Source organism: Scyliorhinus torazame, chromosome 8, assembly GCF_047496885.1.
Source record: "Scyliorhinus torazame isolate Kashiwa2021f chromosome 8, sScyTor2.1, whole genome shotgun sequence".
NCBI lineage: Eukaryota > Metazoa > Chordata > Chondrichthyes > Carcharhiniformes > Scyliorhinidae > Scyliorhinus > Scyliorhinus torazame.
Window position 1 is genome coordinate 163,540,829 of NC_092714.1, and position 14,956 is coordinate 163,555,784.

A 14,956-nucleotide genomic window follows, 5' to 3' on the forward strand; every position below is an offset into this window, starting at 1 on the left:
TTTTAGGGAGGGAGTTCTAGGATTTTGACCCAGACACAGTGGATGGGATATATTCCCAAATCAGATGGTGAGTGGTTTGTAGGGGATCTTCCAGGTGGCGGTGTTCTCCTGCGCTTGCTGGCTTTTTGTTGTTCAATATGGTAATAATCGTGAGTTTGGAAGGTGCTGTCTCAGGAGGTTTGGTGAGTTGTGCAGTGCATATTGTGGATAGTACATAGTGCAGCTGCAGAGTGCTAGCGATAGAGGGAGTGAATGTTTGTGGATAGGATGCCAATGAGGTTGGCTGCTTTGTCCTGAATGGTGTCGGGCTTCTTGAGTGGTTTTTTTCAAACGCATTTCATTCAAACTTGTATCAAAGTAGGTTACAGCAAATAAACACCCCGGGAAACATTCTTCCCAACAATCAACTACACAGTTTGTACAGATTTTTCTCCTTTTTAACCCCCCCCACCCCCCCTGCGACGATCAGCTCCTCAAACACGGTCACAAACATCCCCCACCTTTTCTCAAAATCCCCTGCTGAGCCCCTTAACTCATACTTTATCTTCTCTAACTGCAGGAAGTCATACAGCTCACCCAACCATGCTGCTACCCCCAGTGGCGATGCCGACCGCCACTCCAGCAATGTTTGTCGCTGTGCAATCAGAGAGGCAAAGGCCAAGACTTAGACTTAGACTAAGAACATACAGTGCAGAAGGAGGCCAATCGGCCCATCGAGTCTGCACCGACCCATTTAAGCCCTCACTTCCACCCTATCCCCATAACCCAATATCCCCTCCTCACCATTTTGGTCACGAAGGGCAATTTATCATGGCCAATCCACCTAACCTGCACGTCTTTGGACTGTGGGAGGAAACCAGAGCACCCGGCGGAAACTCACGTAGACACGGGGAGAACGAGCAGACTCCGCACAGTCAGTGACCTAGCGGGGAATCGAACCTGGGACCCTGGCGCTGTGAAGCCACAGTGCTATCCATTTGTGCTACCGTGCTGCCCATGATCGACCTTCCTCCTCTCCATGAGCTTCGGCTTCTCTGAAACCCCAAATATCGCCACCAAAGGGTCCGGGTCCACCTCCTCCTCCACTGTCCTGGCTAAGACCGAACACTCCCGCCCAGAATCTTTCCAATTTTTCACAACCCCAAAACATGTGTGCATGATTCGCTGGCCCCCGCCCACTCCTCTTACACTCATCTGCTACCCCCTGGAAGAACCCACTCATTCCCGCCCGAGTCATATGCACCCTGTGCACCACCTTAAACTGTATCAGACTCATCCTTACACAAGAGGAGGTCCCGTTTACCCTTCGCAGTGCCTCACTCCATACTCCTGAATTGATCCCCCTCCCAACTCCGCTTACCATTTCTCCTTGATCTTCACCACCCGCTCGCCTCCCTGCTCCCCCAGCCACTTATATATATCCCCAATTCTTCCCTCTCCTTCCACATCCGGAAGCAGCAGTCGCTCCAGCAGGGTGTATCCTAACAATCTAGGGAACCCCTTCCAGACCTTTCGTGCAAAGTCACTGACCAATAGATACCTGAACTCACTACCCATCGGCAGCTCTACCCTCCCCCTTAGCTCCTCCAGACTGGCGAACCCGTCCTCCAAAGACAAATCCCTCACCTTTACCAGCCTCACTTCCCTCCACCTTCTCTATACACTATCCATCCCCCCCGGCTGAAACCCATGATTCTCGCACAGCGGCGTTAGCACCGACATCCCTTCCACCCTCAAATACCTCCTCAGCTGATTCCATATCTTCACCATGGACTGCACCACTGGGCTCCCTGAATACCTACTCGGAGCCATTGGCAATGCTACCGTCACCATAGCCCTCAATCTAGACCCGTTACAAGATTCCTCCTCCATCCTAACGCACTCTACCCCTTCTCCTTCCCACCACCGCCGCACCTTGTCCACATTCGCCGCACAATAATAATGAAGCAAGTTTGGCAATGCCAACCCCCCTTGCTGCCTCTGCGGGCTTCTTGTGTTATTGGAGTTGCACTCATCCAGGCTGGGTGGCACGGTAGCACAGTGGTTAGCACTGTTGCTTCACAGCACCAGGTTCGATTCCCGCCTTGGTCACTTCTGTGCGGAGTCTGCACCTTCTCCCCATGTCTGTGTGGGTTTCCTTCGGGTGCTCCGGTTTCTCCCACAAGTCCCGAAAGACGTGCTGTTAGTTAATTTGGACATTCTGAATTCTCCCTCTGTGTACCCGAACAGGCGCCAGAATGTGGCGACTAGGGGCTTTTAACAGTAACTTCATTGCAGTGTTAATGTAAGCCTACTTGTGACAACAAAGATTATAAATGACAAAATACAGGAAACCCAGACCTGACCGCCCTCACTAAGCAGGAAACTCAACCCCTTTTCTCGACTTTGAGTCTGCGGAGAACTGATTTTGCTAAGGGTTAATAACTCTTGATGGACAATTAGTGTCACGAGTATGAGTCTCAGGAATGCAAAGGGCACAATCGCTTTCTTGTTAAGAGAGGGGCAGAGCTAATAGGCACCCTGCTTAGTCAGACATTAATAATTCAGAGAGCTCATTGCTGTCATCCCTCTATACTTACACCTCCTAGACAGCTCATCCACAGTTTGACATCCCCCACTCTCCTCCATCACACCCTGGGTGGCTAACGAGTTGTTTTCTCTTTTGTGGCTTCATCGACGCAGCCTATCTGGCTCAGCTCCATGGCTCTCATCACATCCCACCCCCCTGCCCCATGTGCACGCAGACGCCCCAGACACCCCCGCCCTCGATTCGCATGCTACCGACTGCTGCCTCAACACAGACTGCATACTCACACATCACTGAAAGCAAAGTCATACATCACAGACAGCAGACTCCAAGACCACTGACTCTCTTGTCTTCTGCCCATAATAGCTGACCCCCTCGTTCTTTTTTAAAATTTATTCTTTGGATGTGGCCGTCGGTTGCTGGGCCAGCATTTGTTGCCCTTGAAATGAGTGGCTTGCTCGGGCACTTCAGTGGAGGACAGTTAAGAGTCAACCACATTGCTGTGTGAGTATGGAGACACATGTAGTCCAGACCAGGTTTGGACGGCTGGAGGACATTGGTGAACCAGGTAGGTTAATCGACGATGGGTTCAGAGTCATCATTAGACTTTTAATTCCAGATTTTTATTGAATTCAAATCTCACCCATCTGCCATTGAGGGATTTGAACCTGTACCCCAGAGCATTACCTGGGGATTTGGATTACGATTCCAGTGATACCTCCCTGACCCTCTTCCCCCAACCCAGTCCCTCCGACTGTCCCCTGGAGCTGGCCAGTGACTTCTGTCCCCATGGACTCCCTGGTGCTTAGTGACAACAGTGGTGCTCACCTCCTTTCTCCTTCTAGGAGATCAGGATGCCTGGTTCCCTTTTTAGAAAGCAACAGTGAACTGCGTCAGTGAGACATCACGGCTGGTGGGTGGGAAGATTAGATGAGGGCTGAAGATGCAACATTACGCCCGCTAAGTAGATGCTAATTGATCAAATTCATGTTAATCAGTGTCGCACCCTCCTTGGGAGTGATGCTGATGGCCTCAGTGGAGGGGGTCTGGGAAGATAACGTTCTGCAATCTTACCTGCGCAAATCCCATTTTTGACCCCTTGTGATATTTAGCCGATGGCCGATTTGCACCCATAGTTAGAGTCCTTAAATGGTGCCAAATACCATTCTTCTTTTAGGTCTCTCTTTCCCTGGAGTGTCATGGCGACATCCTAATTTATTTCATTTATAAGTACACAATTTGCCAATAAAGGAGAAATATCTGACTGGTATCCTGCTTTAATAAAACTCATATCATTTTTTGCTTGAATTCATGATTTTAGGTGAGAAAACATGTGAACCAATGCTTTCAACAAGACCTACATCTCCACTTGAATCCGAGTCATCCATTCAATCAGAGTCATCACCAGAATCATTGCAGTCGACCTATCAATCAACAGCTATGAAATCCTGCAAATTAAAGCAAGGTTTTCTAAAAATAGCTACTCCTTTGCCATCACCAGACCATTCAGGAGCAAAGGCAACCTTCAACTCAGATTTCTCACCTGTTGTAAGCCCAACAATCTCCTTGGTAGGAAACAGTTTTATTTTTTTAGTATGAAATATATTTTGTATCCTTTTGTTCTGAAAATACTAAATTAAAATTGACTGGGGGAGGTTAGAAAAAATGGTGTAAGACTGTGCAGTGATCTAAACTGGTAATAGAAAATGTTTTGGATCATCACACACAGTCAAAGTTATTCCCAATGCCTTCTCAGAAAATTACATCCCAAGAGGATGAAGACTCTTTGAAAATGATGGCACAGTAAATTGCTGCGTACTCATCATTACACTTCTATGCTGGTGCAATCTATGATGCCTACCAAAATCAGTCCAACTCAGTTTGTACTGAGTGCTGAATTTGGTGCTTTTTGAGTGCGATAGTGAGAGTTTGGTGACCGAGGGAGTGCTGAATTTGGTGCTTTTTGAGTGCGATAGTGAGAGTTTGGTGACCGAGGCAGTGCTGAATTTGGTGCTTTTTGAGTGCGATAGTGAGAGTTTGGTGACCGAGGGAGTTAGGTGAGGAGGGAGTAAGGTGCTCCTTTCATTTTGTTTCCGACATTTCCGCAAAGAGTGCAAAGAGAGCCAGGCGTTTACAGGAAGTGTAGCTGACTGGGAGCAGAGTCGGAGGGCGGAGATCTAGTTAGTCCACACAGCAGCTATATTCTTTAAGGTAAGAGGGGATGGAGGCTAGGCCAGTTACATGCTCCTCCTGTAGGATGTGGGTGGTGAGGGATACCACCGGTGTCCCCACTGACTATACCTGCGGGAAGTGCACCCAACTTCAGCTCCTCAAAGACCGTGTTAGGGAACTGGAGCTGAAGCTGGATGAACTTCGGATCATCCGGGAGGCAGAGGGGGTGATTGAGAAGAGTTACAGGGAGGTAACCACACCCAAGGTACAGGACAAGAATAGCTGGGTTACAGTCAGGGGGAAAAAAACAAACAGGCAGACAGTGCAGGGATCCCTCGTGGCCGTTCCCCTTCAAAACAAGTATACCGTTTTGGATGCTGTTGGGGGGGATGACCCACCGGGGGAAGGCCCTAGCGGCCAGGTCGCTGGCACTGAGTCTGGCTCTGGGGCTCAGAAGGGAAGGGGGGAGAATAGAAAAGCAATAGTTGTAGGAGATTCAATGGTTAGGGGAATAGATAGGAGATTCTGTGGTCGCGAGCGAGACTCCCGGAAGGTATGTTGCCTCCCGGGTGCCAGGGCCAGGGATGTCTCGGATCGTGTCTTCAGGATCCTTAAGGGGGAGGGGGAGCAGCCAGAAGTCGTGGTGCACATTGGTACCAACGACATAGGTAGGAAAAGGGGTGTGGAGGTAATAAACAAGTTTAGGGAGTTAGGCTGGAAGTTGAAAGTCAGGACAGACAGAGTTGTCATCTCTGGTTTGTTGCCGGTGCCACGTGATAGTGAGGCTAGGAATAGGGAGAGAGTGCAGTTGAACACGTGGCTGCAGGAATGGTGTAGGAGGGAGGGCTTCAGGTATTTGGATAATTGGAGCGCATTCTGGGGAAGGTGGGACCTGTACAAGCAGGACGGGTTGCATCTGAACCAGAGGGGCACCAATATCCTGGGAGGGAGGTTTGCTAGTACTCTTCGGGAGGGTTTAAACTAATTTGGCAGGGGAATGGGAACCGGATTTGTAGTCCAGCAACTAAGGTAGCCGATATTCAGGACGCCAAAGCATGTAATGAGGCAGTGGGGAAGGGAACACTGACAAAGGAGAGTATTTGCAGGCACGGAGATGGGTTGAAGTGTGTATACTTCAACGCAAGAAGCATCAGGAATAAGGTGGGTGAACTTAAGGCATGGATCGGTACTTGGGACTACGATGTGGTGGCCATCACGGAAACTTGGATAGAAGAGGGGCAGAAATGGTTGTTGGAGGTCCCTGGTTATAGATGTTTCAATAAGATTAGGGAGGGTGGTAAAAGAGGTGGGGGGGTGGCATTATTAATTAGAGATAGTATAACAGCTGCAGAAAGGCAGTTCGAGGAGTATCACCCTATTGAGGTAGTATGGGTTGAAGTCAGAAATAGGAAAGGAGCAGTCACCTTGTTAGGAGTTTTCTATAGGCCCCCCAATAGTAGCAGAGATGTGGAGGAACAGATTGGGAAACAGATTTTGGAAAGGTGCAGAAGTCATAGGGTGGTAGTCATGGGCGACTTTAACTTCCCAAATATTGAGTGGAAACTCTTTAGATCAAATAGTTTGGATGGGGTGGTGTTTGTGCAGTGTGTCCAGGAAGCTTTTCTAACACAGTATGTAGATTGTCCAACCAGAGGAGGGGCAATATTGGATTTAGTACTGGGTAATGAACCAGGGCAAGTGATAGATTTGTTAGTGGGGGAGCATTTTGGAGATAGTGACCACAATTCTGTGACTTTCACTTTAGTAATGGAGAGGGATAGGTACGTGCAACAGGGCAAGGTTTACAATTGGGGGAAGGGTAAATACGATGTTGTCAGACAAGAATTGAAGTGCATAAGTTGGGAACATAGGCTGGCAGGGAAGGACACAAGTGAAATGTGGAACTTGTTCAAGGAACAGGTGCTACGTGTCCTTGATATGTATGTCCCTGTCAGGCAGGGAAGAGATGGTCGAGTGAGGGAACCATGGTTGACAAGAGAGGTTGAATGTCTTGTTAAGAGGAAAAAGGTGACTTATGTAAGGCTGAGGAAACAAGGTTCAGACAGGGCATTGGAGGGATACAAGATAGCCAGGAGGGAACTGAAGAAAGGGATTAGGAGAGCTAAGAGAGGGCATGAACAATCTTTGGCGGGTAGGATCAAGGAAAACCCCAAGGCCTTTTACACATATGTGAGAAATATGAGAATGACTAGAGCGAGGGTAGGTCCGATCAAGGACAGTAGCGGGAGATTGTGTATTGAGTCTGAAGAGATAGGCGAGGTCTTGAATGAGTACTTTTCTTCTGTATTTACAAATGAGAGGGGCGATATTGTTGGAGAGGACAGTGTGAAACAGATTGGTAAGCTCGAGGAAATACTTGTTAGGAAGGAAGATGTGTTGGGCATTTTGAAAAACTTGAGGATAGACAAGTCCCCCGGGCCTGACGGGTTATATCCAAGGATTCTATGGGAAGCAAGAGATGAAATTGCAGAGCCGTTGGCAATTATCTTTTCGTCCTCACTGTCAACAGGGGTGGTACCAGGGGATTGGAGAGTGGCGAATGTCGTGCCCCTGTTCAAAAAAGGAACTCGGGATAACCCTGGGAATTACAGGCCAGTTAGTCTTACTTCGGTGGTAGGCAAAGTAATGGAAAGGGTACTGAAGGATAGGATTTCTGAGCATCTGGAAAGACACTGCTTGATTAGGGATAGTCAGCACGGATTTGTGAGGGGTAGGTCTTGCCTTACAAATCTTATTGAATTCTTTGAGGAGGTGACCAAGCATGTGGATGAAGGTAAAGCAGTGGATGTAGTGTACATGGATTTTAGTAAGGCATTTGATAAAGTTCCCCATGGTAGGCTTCTGCACAAAGTAAGGAGGCATGGGATAGTGGGAAATTTGGCCAGTTGGATAACGAACTGGCTAACCGATAGAAGTCAGAGAGTGGTGGTGGATGGCAAATATTCAGCCTGGATCCCAGTTACCAGTGGTGTACCGCAGGGATCAGTTCTGGGTCCTCTGCTGTTTGTGATTTTCATTAATGACTTGGATGAGGGAGTTGAAGGGTGGGTCAGTAAATTTGCAGACGATACGAAGATTGGTGGAGTTGTGGATAGTAAGGAGGGCTGTTGTCGGCTGCAAAGAGACATAGATAGGATGCAGAGCTGGGCTGAGAAGTGGCAGATGGAGTTTAACCCTGAAAAGTGTGAGGTTGTCCATTTTGGAAGGACAAATATGAATGCGGAATACAGGGTTAACGGTAGAGTTCTTGGCATTGTGGAGGAGCAGAGAGACCTTGGGGTCTATGTTCATACATCTTTGAAAGTTGCCACTCAAGTGGATAGAGCTGTGAAGAAGGCCTATGGTGTGCTCGCGTACATTAACAGAGGGATTGAATTTAAGAGCCGTGAGGTGATGATGCAGCTGTACAAAACTTTGGTAAGGCCACATTTGGAGTACTGTGTACAGTTCTGGTCGCCTCATTTTAGGAAGGATGTGGAAGCTCTGGAAAAGGTGCAAAGAAGATTTACCAGGATGTTGCCTGGAATGGAGAGTAGGTCTTACGAGGAAAGGTTGAGGGTGCTAGGCCTTTTCTCATTAGAGCGGAGAAGGATGAGGGGCGACTTGATAGAGGTTTATAAGATGATCAGGGGAATAGATAGAGTAGACAGTCAGAGACTTTTTCCCCAGGTGGAACACACCATTACAAGGGGACATAAATTTAAGGTGAAAGGTGGAAGATATAGGAGGGATATCAGAGGTAGGTTCTTTACCCAGAGAGTAGTGGGGGCATGGAATGCACTGCCTGTGGAAGTAGTTGAGTCGGAAACATTAGTGACCTTCAAGCAGCTGTTGGATAGGTACATGGATTACGGGAAAATTATATAGTGTAGATTTATTTGTTCTTAAGGGCAGCACGGTAGCATTGTGGATAGCACAATTGCTTCACAGATCCATGGTCCCAGGTTCGATTTCGGCTTGGGTCATTGTCTGTGTGGAGTCTGCACGTCCTCCCCGTGTCTGCGTGGGTTTCCTCCGGGTGCTCCGGTTTCCTCCCACAGTCCAAAGATGTGCAGGTTAGGTGAATTGGCCAATGATAAATTGCCCTTAATGTCCAAATTGCCCTTGGTGTTGGGTGGAGGTGTTGAGTTTGGGTAGGGTGCTCTTTCCAAGAGCTGGTGCAGACTCAGGGGGCCGAATGGCCTCCTTCTGCACTGTAGATTCAATGATAATCTATGATTAATCTAGGACAAAGGTTCGGCACAACATCGTGGGCCGAAGGGCCTGTTCTGTGCTGTATTTTCTATGTTCTATGTTTAACTCCCTCAAAACTGTAGAAGGCCTAAAATGCCCGCTCCACAATGGTGCCAGAATCATCAGGACTCCAGTATGCAGGTTCATGGTCCTCCCACTTCTCTCACATTGTTGAAAATTATATGCGCCAGAAATGAAAATAGGAATCCCAGATTTTGGTCCTGCCTACAATTTTAAAAGCCCATCCTCCTCATTTCGGCCCCACATTGGGATGAGAAAATACAACCCATTCATTCTACTATACAAGAGTCAAAAAAGGAGGTAAATGTGAATTAACCAGCAAACTGTGGTCAAATATAACATGTAAATTATACATTAAGGGGCAGATCGGGATTCCATAAAATTTCTCACCAATCCACCCAGATGCCTGTGGTCACTGTGAGTCACAAAATATTTTAAGCATTGAGTCCTCATGTGGAATTATTGCTCCACTCCTTCAAGGATTTACACTCTGATTTCCCTTTGACAGAAACTCCAATGAAGCCTGGAAGCTTACCTGCTTTGCCCACTTCAAACAAGTTGTCAGACAACTGGTCTCCAGCTCAGACCACCCCATCGGCTGCTCACTTCCCAGTTCCTCAATATTTTATCCCAATATCTTCTTAAGTTCCACTGGATTCATAAGACTGAACCCAGCATATAATCACAGGCCTCCAGTTGTTCTGAGAAAACAACTGCTGCTCATGGGCTTTTCTTTGTACCAACTGCCAGTTTTACGGAACAGACACCCCTTCATCTGTACAGAGTTGCACGGAGCTCACCTATAGAACATAGAACAGTACAGCACAGAACAGATGTTGCTAACTTTTGGTTGGTTCTTAATTTGGCTCTATTTAATCACGTTTGCTCAAGAGTCGCCAGGTATCTTTTGACACTGCCACAAGGTTCAGAACCGAATACTGATCAATGATTTGATACATCAGTTAGTAAGTTCAAAAGCAATGCTCATTTATTTACACACAGTCAAATCTACTCATGCATAAACTCTACAAACTAAAATACCACTATTACTAAGGCCTATACTTAGCTTCGGGCACCCACTCAGTCAGAGGAACAATGGCCGTTGCTAGGTTCTGAGGCTGCTGGGTTGAGCTGTTTACACGGTAGCAACTAGGAGCGTCTATCTCGTAGCGTGCGTTGACTTGGAACTTACTTGGTCTGCTGTAGCTGCTAAGCTGGTCTCTCTCTTCGGTGAGAGCCAAAGCCAAAGGCGAAAGATTCTCCCTTGGGGGATACCTTTTATACTCAAAAGGGCTTTGCGCTCTTTTGGGCGGGCCTTGAACTTGGCCTCAACTAATTGGGTCTTTCCCAATCATCGGTATCGATTTTACTCCAATAGAGGGGTGGTTCCCTGATCGCTGGGCGTGTCCTGGTGACTGTCAGTCAGCTTTGTCTTAGCTTCTTCTGGCGCCGGGGAGTCTGTCCTAACATTGTGTATCTAAATGTTTCCATTTTGTCCCCGGACATGGCTCATTAGTATGTAAATTGTTTGGTAGTTTCTGTCCTGTCTGAGCGTTTAAGGTTCTAATCAACAGACTGAGCTTGGACCTGCTTATTTCTTAGCATTGTCCAATTTTCCCTGCAGTCTTTGCAAGTGTCCATTTTGTAATCGGGACGTGGCCATCCCAGATGGCTACACAGGCCCTTCGACCCTCGATGTAGGGCCAAGCATTGTCCGAAACCAAGATCAAGCTATCCCACTCCCTGTATTCTGGTGTGCTCCATGTGATAATCCAATAACCGCTTGAAAGTTCCTAAAGTGTCCGACTCCACTATCACAGCAGGCAGTCCATTCCACATCCTAACCACTCTGAGTAAAGAACCTACCTTGGATATCCCTCCTATATCTCCCACCCTGAATCTTATAGTTATGCCCCCTTGTAACAGCTACATCCACCCGAGGAAATAGTCTCTGAACGTCCACTCTATCTATCCCCCTCATCAACTTATAAACCTCTATTCAGTCGCCTCTCATCCTCCTCCGCTCCAAAGAGAAAAGCCCTAGCTCCCTCAACCTTTCCTCATAAGACCTATCCTGCAAACCAGGCAGCATCCTGGTAAATCTCCTTTGCACCCTTTCCAATGCTTCCACATCCTTCCTATAACGAGGTGACCAGAACTGCACACAATACTCCAAATGTGGTCTCACCAGGGTCATGTATAGTTGCAGCATAGCCCTACGGCTCTTAAACTCAAGCCCCCTGTTACTAAACGCTAACACACTATAAGCCTTCTTCACGGCTCTGTCCACTTGAGTGGCAACCTTCAGAGATTTGTGGACATGAACCCCAAGATCTCTCTGTTCCTCCACGTTCCTCAGAACCCTGCCGTTGACCCTGTAATCCGCATTCAAATTTTTTCTACCAAAATGAATCACCTCGCACTTATCAGGGTTAAACTACATCTGCCATTTTTCAGCCCAGCTCTGCATCCTATCAATGTCTCTTTGCAGCCTACAACAGCCCTCCACCTCATCCACTACTCCATCAATCTTGGTGTCATCAGCAAATTTACTGACCCACCCTTCAGCACCCTCCTCCAAGTCATTGATAAAAATCACAAATAGCAGAGGACCCAGCACTGATCCCTGTGGTACACCGCTGGTAACTGGTCTCCAGTCTGAAAATTTTCCATCCACCCTCTGTCTTCTATGTGATAGCCAGTTACTTATCCAAGTGGCAAAATTTCCCTCTATCCCACACCTCCTTACTTTCTTCATGAGCCGACCATGGGGAACCTTATCAAACGCCTTACTAAAATCCATGTATACGACATCAACTGCTCTACCTTCATCTACACACACGAGTGACTTCAATCAAATTTGTGAGGCAAGACACAAATCCGCATCTTTCCAAATGGTCATAAATTCTATCCTTCAGGACCTTTTCCATTATCTTCCCGACCACCAAAGTAAGACTAACTGGCCTACAATTACCAGGGTCATTCCTATTCCCTTTCTTGAACAGAGGAACAACATTCACCGCTCTCCGGTCCTCTGGCGCTATCCCCGTGGACAGTGAGGACCCAAAGATCAAAGCCAAAGTCTCTGCAATCTCATCCCTTGCCTCCGAAAGAATCCTTGGATATATCCCATCTGGCCCAGGGTATTTGTCGACCCTCAGGTTTTTCAAAATTGCTAATACGTCCTTCCTCAGAGCATCCACCTCCTCCAGCCTACCCGCCTGTATCACACTCTCATCCTCAAAAACATGGCCCCTCTCCTTTGTGAACACTATTTCTTCTGGCTCCATGCACAAGTTCCCACTACTGTCCTTGACCGGCCCTACCTTCACGCTGGCCATTCTTTTGTTTCTCCCATAAGAAGCCTTGGGGTTTCCTTGATCCAACCCGTCAAGGACTTCTCATGCCCCCACCTAGCTCTCCTAAGCCCTTTTTTTAAGCTCATTCCTTGCTACCTTGTAACCCTCAAGCGACCCTACTGAACTTTGTTTTTTCATCCTTACATACTCTTCCGTTTTCCTCTAGACAAGACATTCAAGACACTCTTTTGTGAACCATGGTTCCCTCACATGGCCATTTCCTCCCTGCCTGACAGGGACATACCTATCAAGGACACGCAGTATTTGTTCCTTGAACAAGCTCCACTTTTCATTTGATTCTTTTCCCTGACAGTTTCTGTTCCCATCTTATGCTCCCTAATTCTTGCCTAATCGCATTATAATTACCCCTTCCCCAATTATAAACCTTGCCCTGCCGAATGGCCCTATCCCTCTCCATTGCAATAGTGAAAGACACCGAATTGTGGTCACTATCTCCAAAGTGCTCTTCCACAAACAAATCTAACACTTGGCCCGGTTCATTACCCAGTACCAAATCCAATGTGGCTCCCCCTCTTGTCAGTCTATCCACATATTGTGTCAGGAAATCCTCCTGCACACACTGTACAAAAACTGCCCCACCCGAACTGTTCGACCTACAGAGGTTCCAGTCAATATTTGGAAAGTTGAAGTCACCCATGACAAATACCCTGAGACCTCCACACCTATCCATAATCTGTTTTGCAATTTCTTCCTCCACATCTCGATTACTATTTGGGGGTCTATAGAAAACTCCTAACAATGTGATCGCTCCTTTCCTATTTCTAACTTCGGCCCATATTACCTCAGTAGGCAGATCCCCTTCGAACTGCCTTTCTGCAGCCGTTAAACTATCCTTGATTAACAATGCAACTCCTCCACCTCTTTTACCACCTTCCCGACTCTTACAAAACATCTATACCCCGGAACTTCCAACAACCATTCCTGTCCCTGTTCTAACCATGTCTCCGTAATGGCCACAACATCGTAGTCCCAAGTACCAATCCACGCTCCAAGTTCACCTACCTTATTCCGGATGCTCCTTGCATTGAAGTAGACACACTTCAACCCACCTTTCTGTCTGCCGGTACAGTCCTGTGATCTTGATACCCTCCTCAGTACCTCACTACTCTCAACACTGGCTTCTGGACTACAGCTCGTTTTCCCAGCCCCCTGACAAATTAGTTTAAACCTATGCATGAGTAATTTCATTTCTGCTTGTTTATTTTCCCTGTGCCCAAAACACCGGTCAGCTGACCTTTTGTACCATCATTTTGTACTGGGTGGCATGGACAAGTTGGGCCGAAGGGCCTGTTTTCATGCTGTAAACCTTTATTAACTATGACTTGATCTCCCCAGGTCAGGTTTTCACTCCATCTTTCACCCTAATGTGCTCTGCTGTCCTGAGCATACAAGGAGTTGTTGTTGTCCTCTGAACTGAAAACAAGCAACAAACCTAAAATATATAGATACAGTCACAAAGTTGCCCAGTCAGTATTGATCCCTTCGCCAGTGTAATCATATTAAGTTGTCTGTGGGACTTCGGAGCAGAAACTGGCTGCTAGGTTTCCCTACATTATGACAATGACTATGTTTACTACACAATTAATTAACTGGTTGTGAAAATCTTTGGGACATCCTGCTTTTCATATTTGCTTTTTTCTTTATACTATAAAAAGGCAGCGTTTCAGGGGTTGGTTAGATCCAAATATGGGGTTTAATTTTCAACTTTATTGCCTGTGGGTAGTCTGGTGTAACAGTTGGCCACCAGTTACAGAACAATTACACAATTGACGTCAAGTGGAATTTGAAGAAAATCAGGAAGTATCTTAAAATAGGTAAACAGCCCACTCCACCACTGTACTGCCCAAGCAATCAAGGTATTGTTGATTGAGAAATCTCTGGCTGGTAAAAGTAGGGAAAAACCCAAGATATTTTATAAGTATACAATGGAAGAGGATAACCAGGGAAAGAGTAGGGTCCATTAGGGACCAATGGGGAAATCTGTGGCTGGAACCAGAGGACATTTGTAGGGTGTTGAATGAATACTTCATATCTGTCTTCACCCAAGAGAATGAGGAGGTTGATATGGAACTTGTGGGGAGAGACTGTGAGGTGCTTGCCCAATTGTCACAGGGAGGGACAAGATATTGGAGGTGTTGGCAAACTTGAAAGTGGACAAATCTCCAGGTCCGGATGAATCTCCAGGTGCCGGGGTTTAGATATTTCAGTAAGCTCAGGGAAGGTGGTAAAAGAGGGGGACGGGTGGCATTGTTAGTCAAGGACAGTATTACGGTGGCAGGAAGGACGTTTGATGAGGACTCGTCTACTGAGGTAGTATGGGCTGAGGTTAGAAACAGGAAAGGAGAGGTCACCCTGTTCAGGGTTTTCTATAGGCCTCCGAAAAGGTCCAGAGATGTAGAGGAAAGGATTGCAAAGACAATTCTGGATAGGAGCGAAAGCAACAGGGTATTTGTTATGGGGGACTTTAACTTTCCAAATATTGACTGGAAATGCTATAGTTCGAGTACTTTGGATGGGTCCGTTTTTGTCCAATGTGTGCAGGAGGGTTTCCTGACACAGTATATAGATAGGCCAACGAGAGGCGAGGCCATATTGGATTTGG

At 47.0% G+C, this 14,956-nt stretch overlaps 1 protein-coding gene across 1 annotated transcript in view; it reads left to right on the forward strand.

Moving 5' to 3' along the window:
- The first annotated feature begins 3,037 nt into the window (after positions 1-3,037).
- LOC140428892 (uncharacterized) overlaps positions 3,038-14,956 on the forward strand; it is a 130,427-nt gene continuing 118,508 nt past the window's right edge. The window contains exons 1-2 of the mRNA XM_072515539.1: positions 3,038-3,095; positions 3,849-4,096. Coding sequence (XP_072371640.1) covers positions 3,038-3,095; positions 3,849-4,096 — 306 coding nt within the window. The remainder of the gene's footprint in view (positions 3,096-3,848; positions 4,097-14,956) is intronic.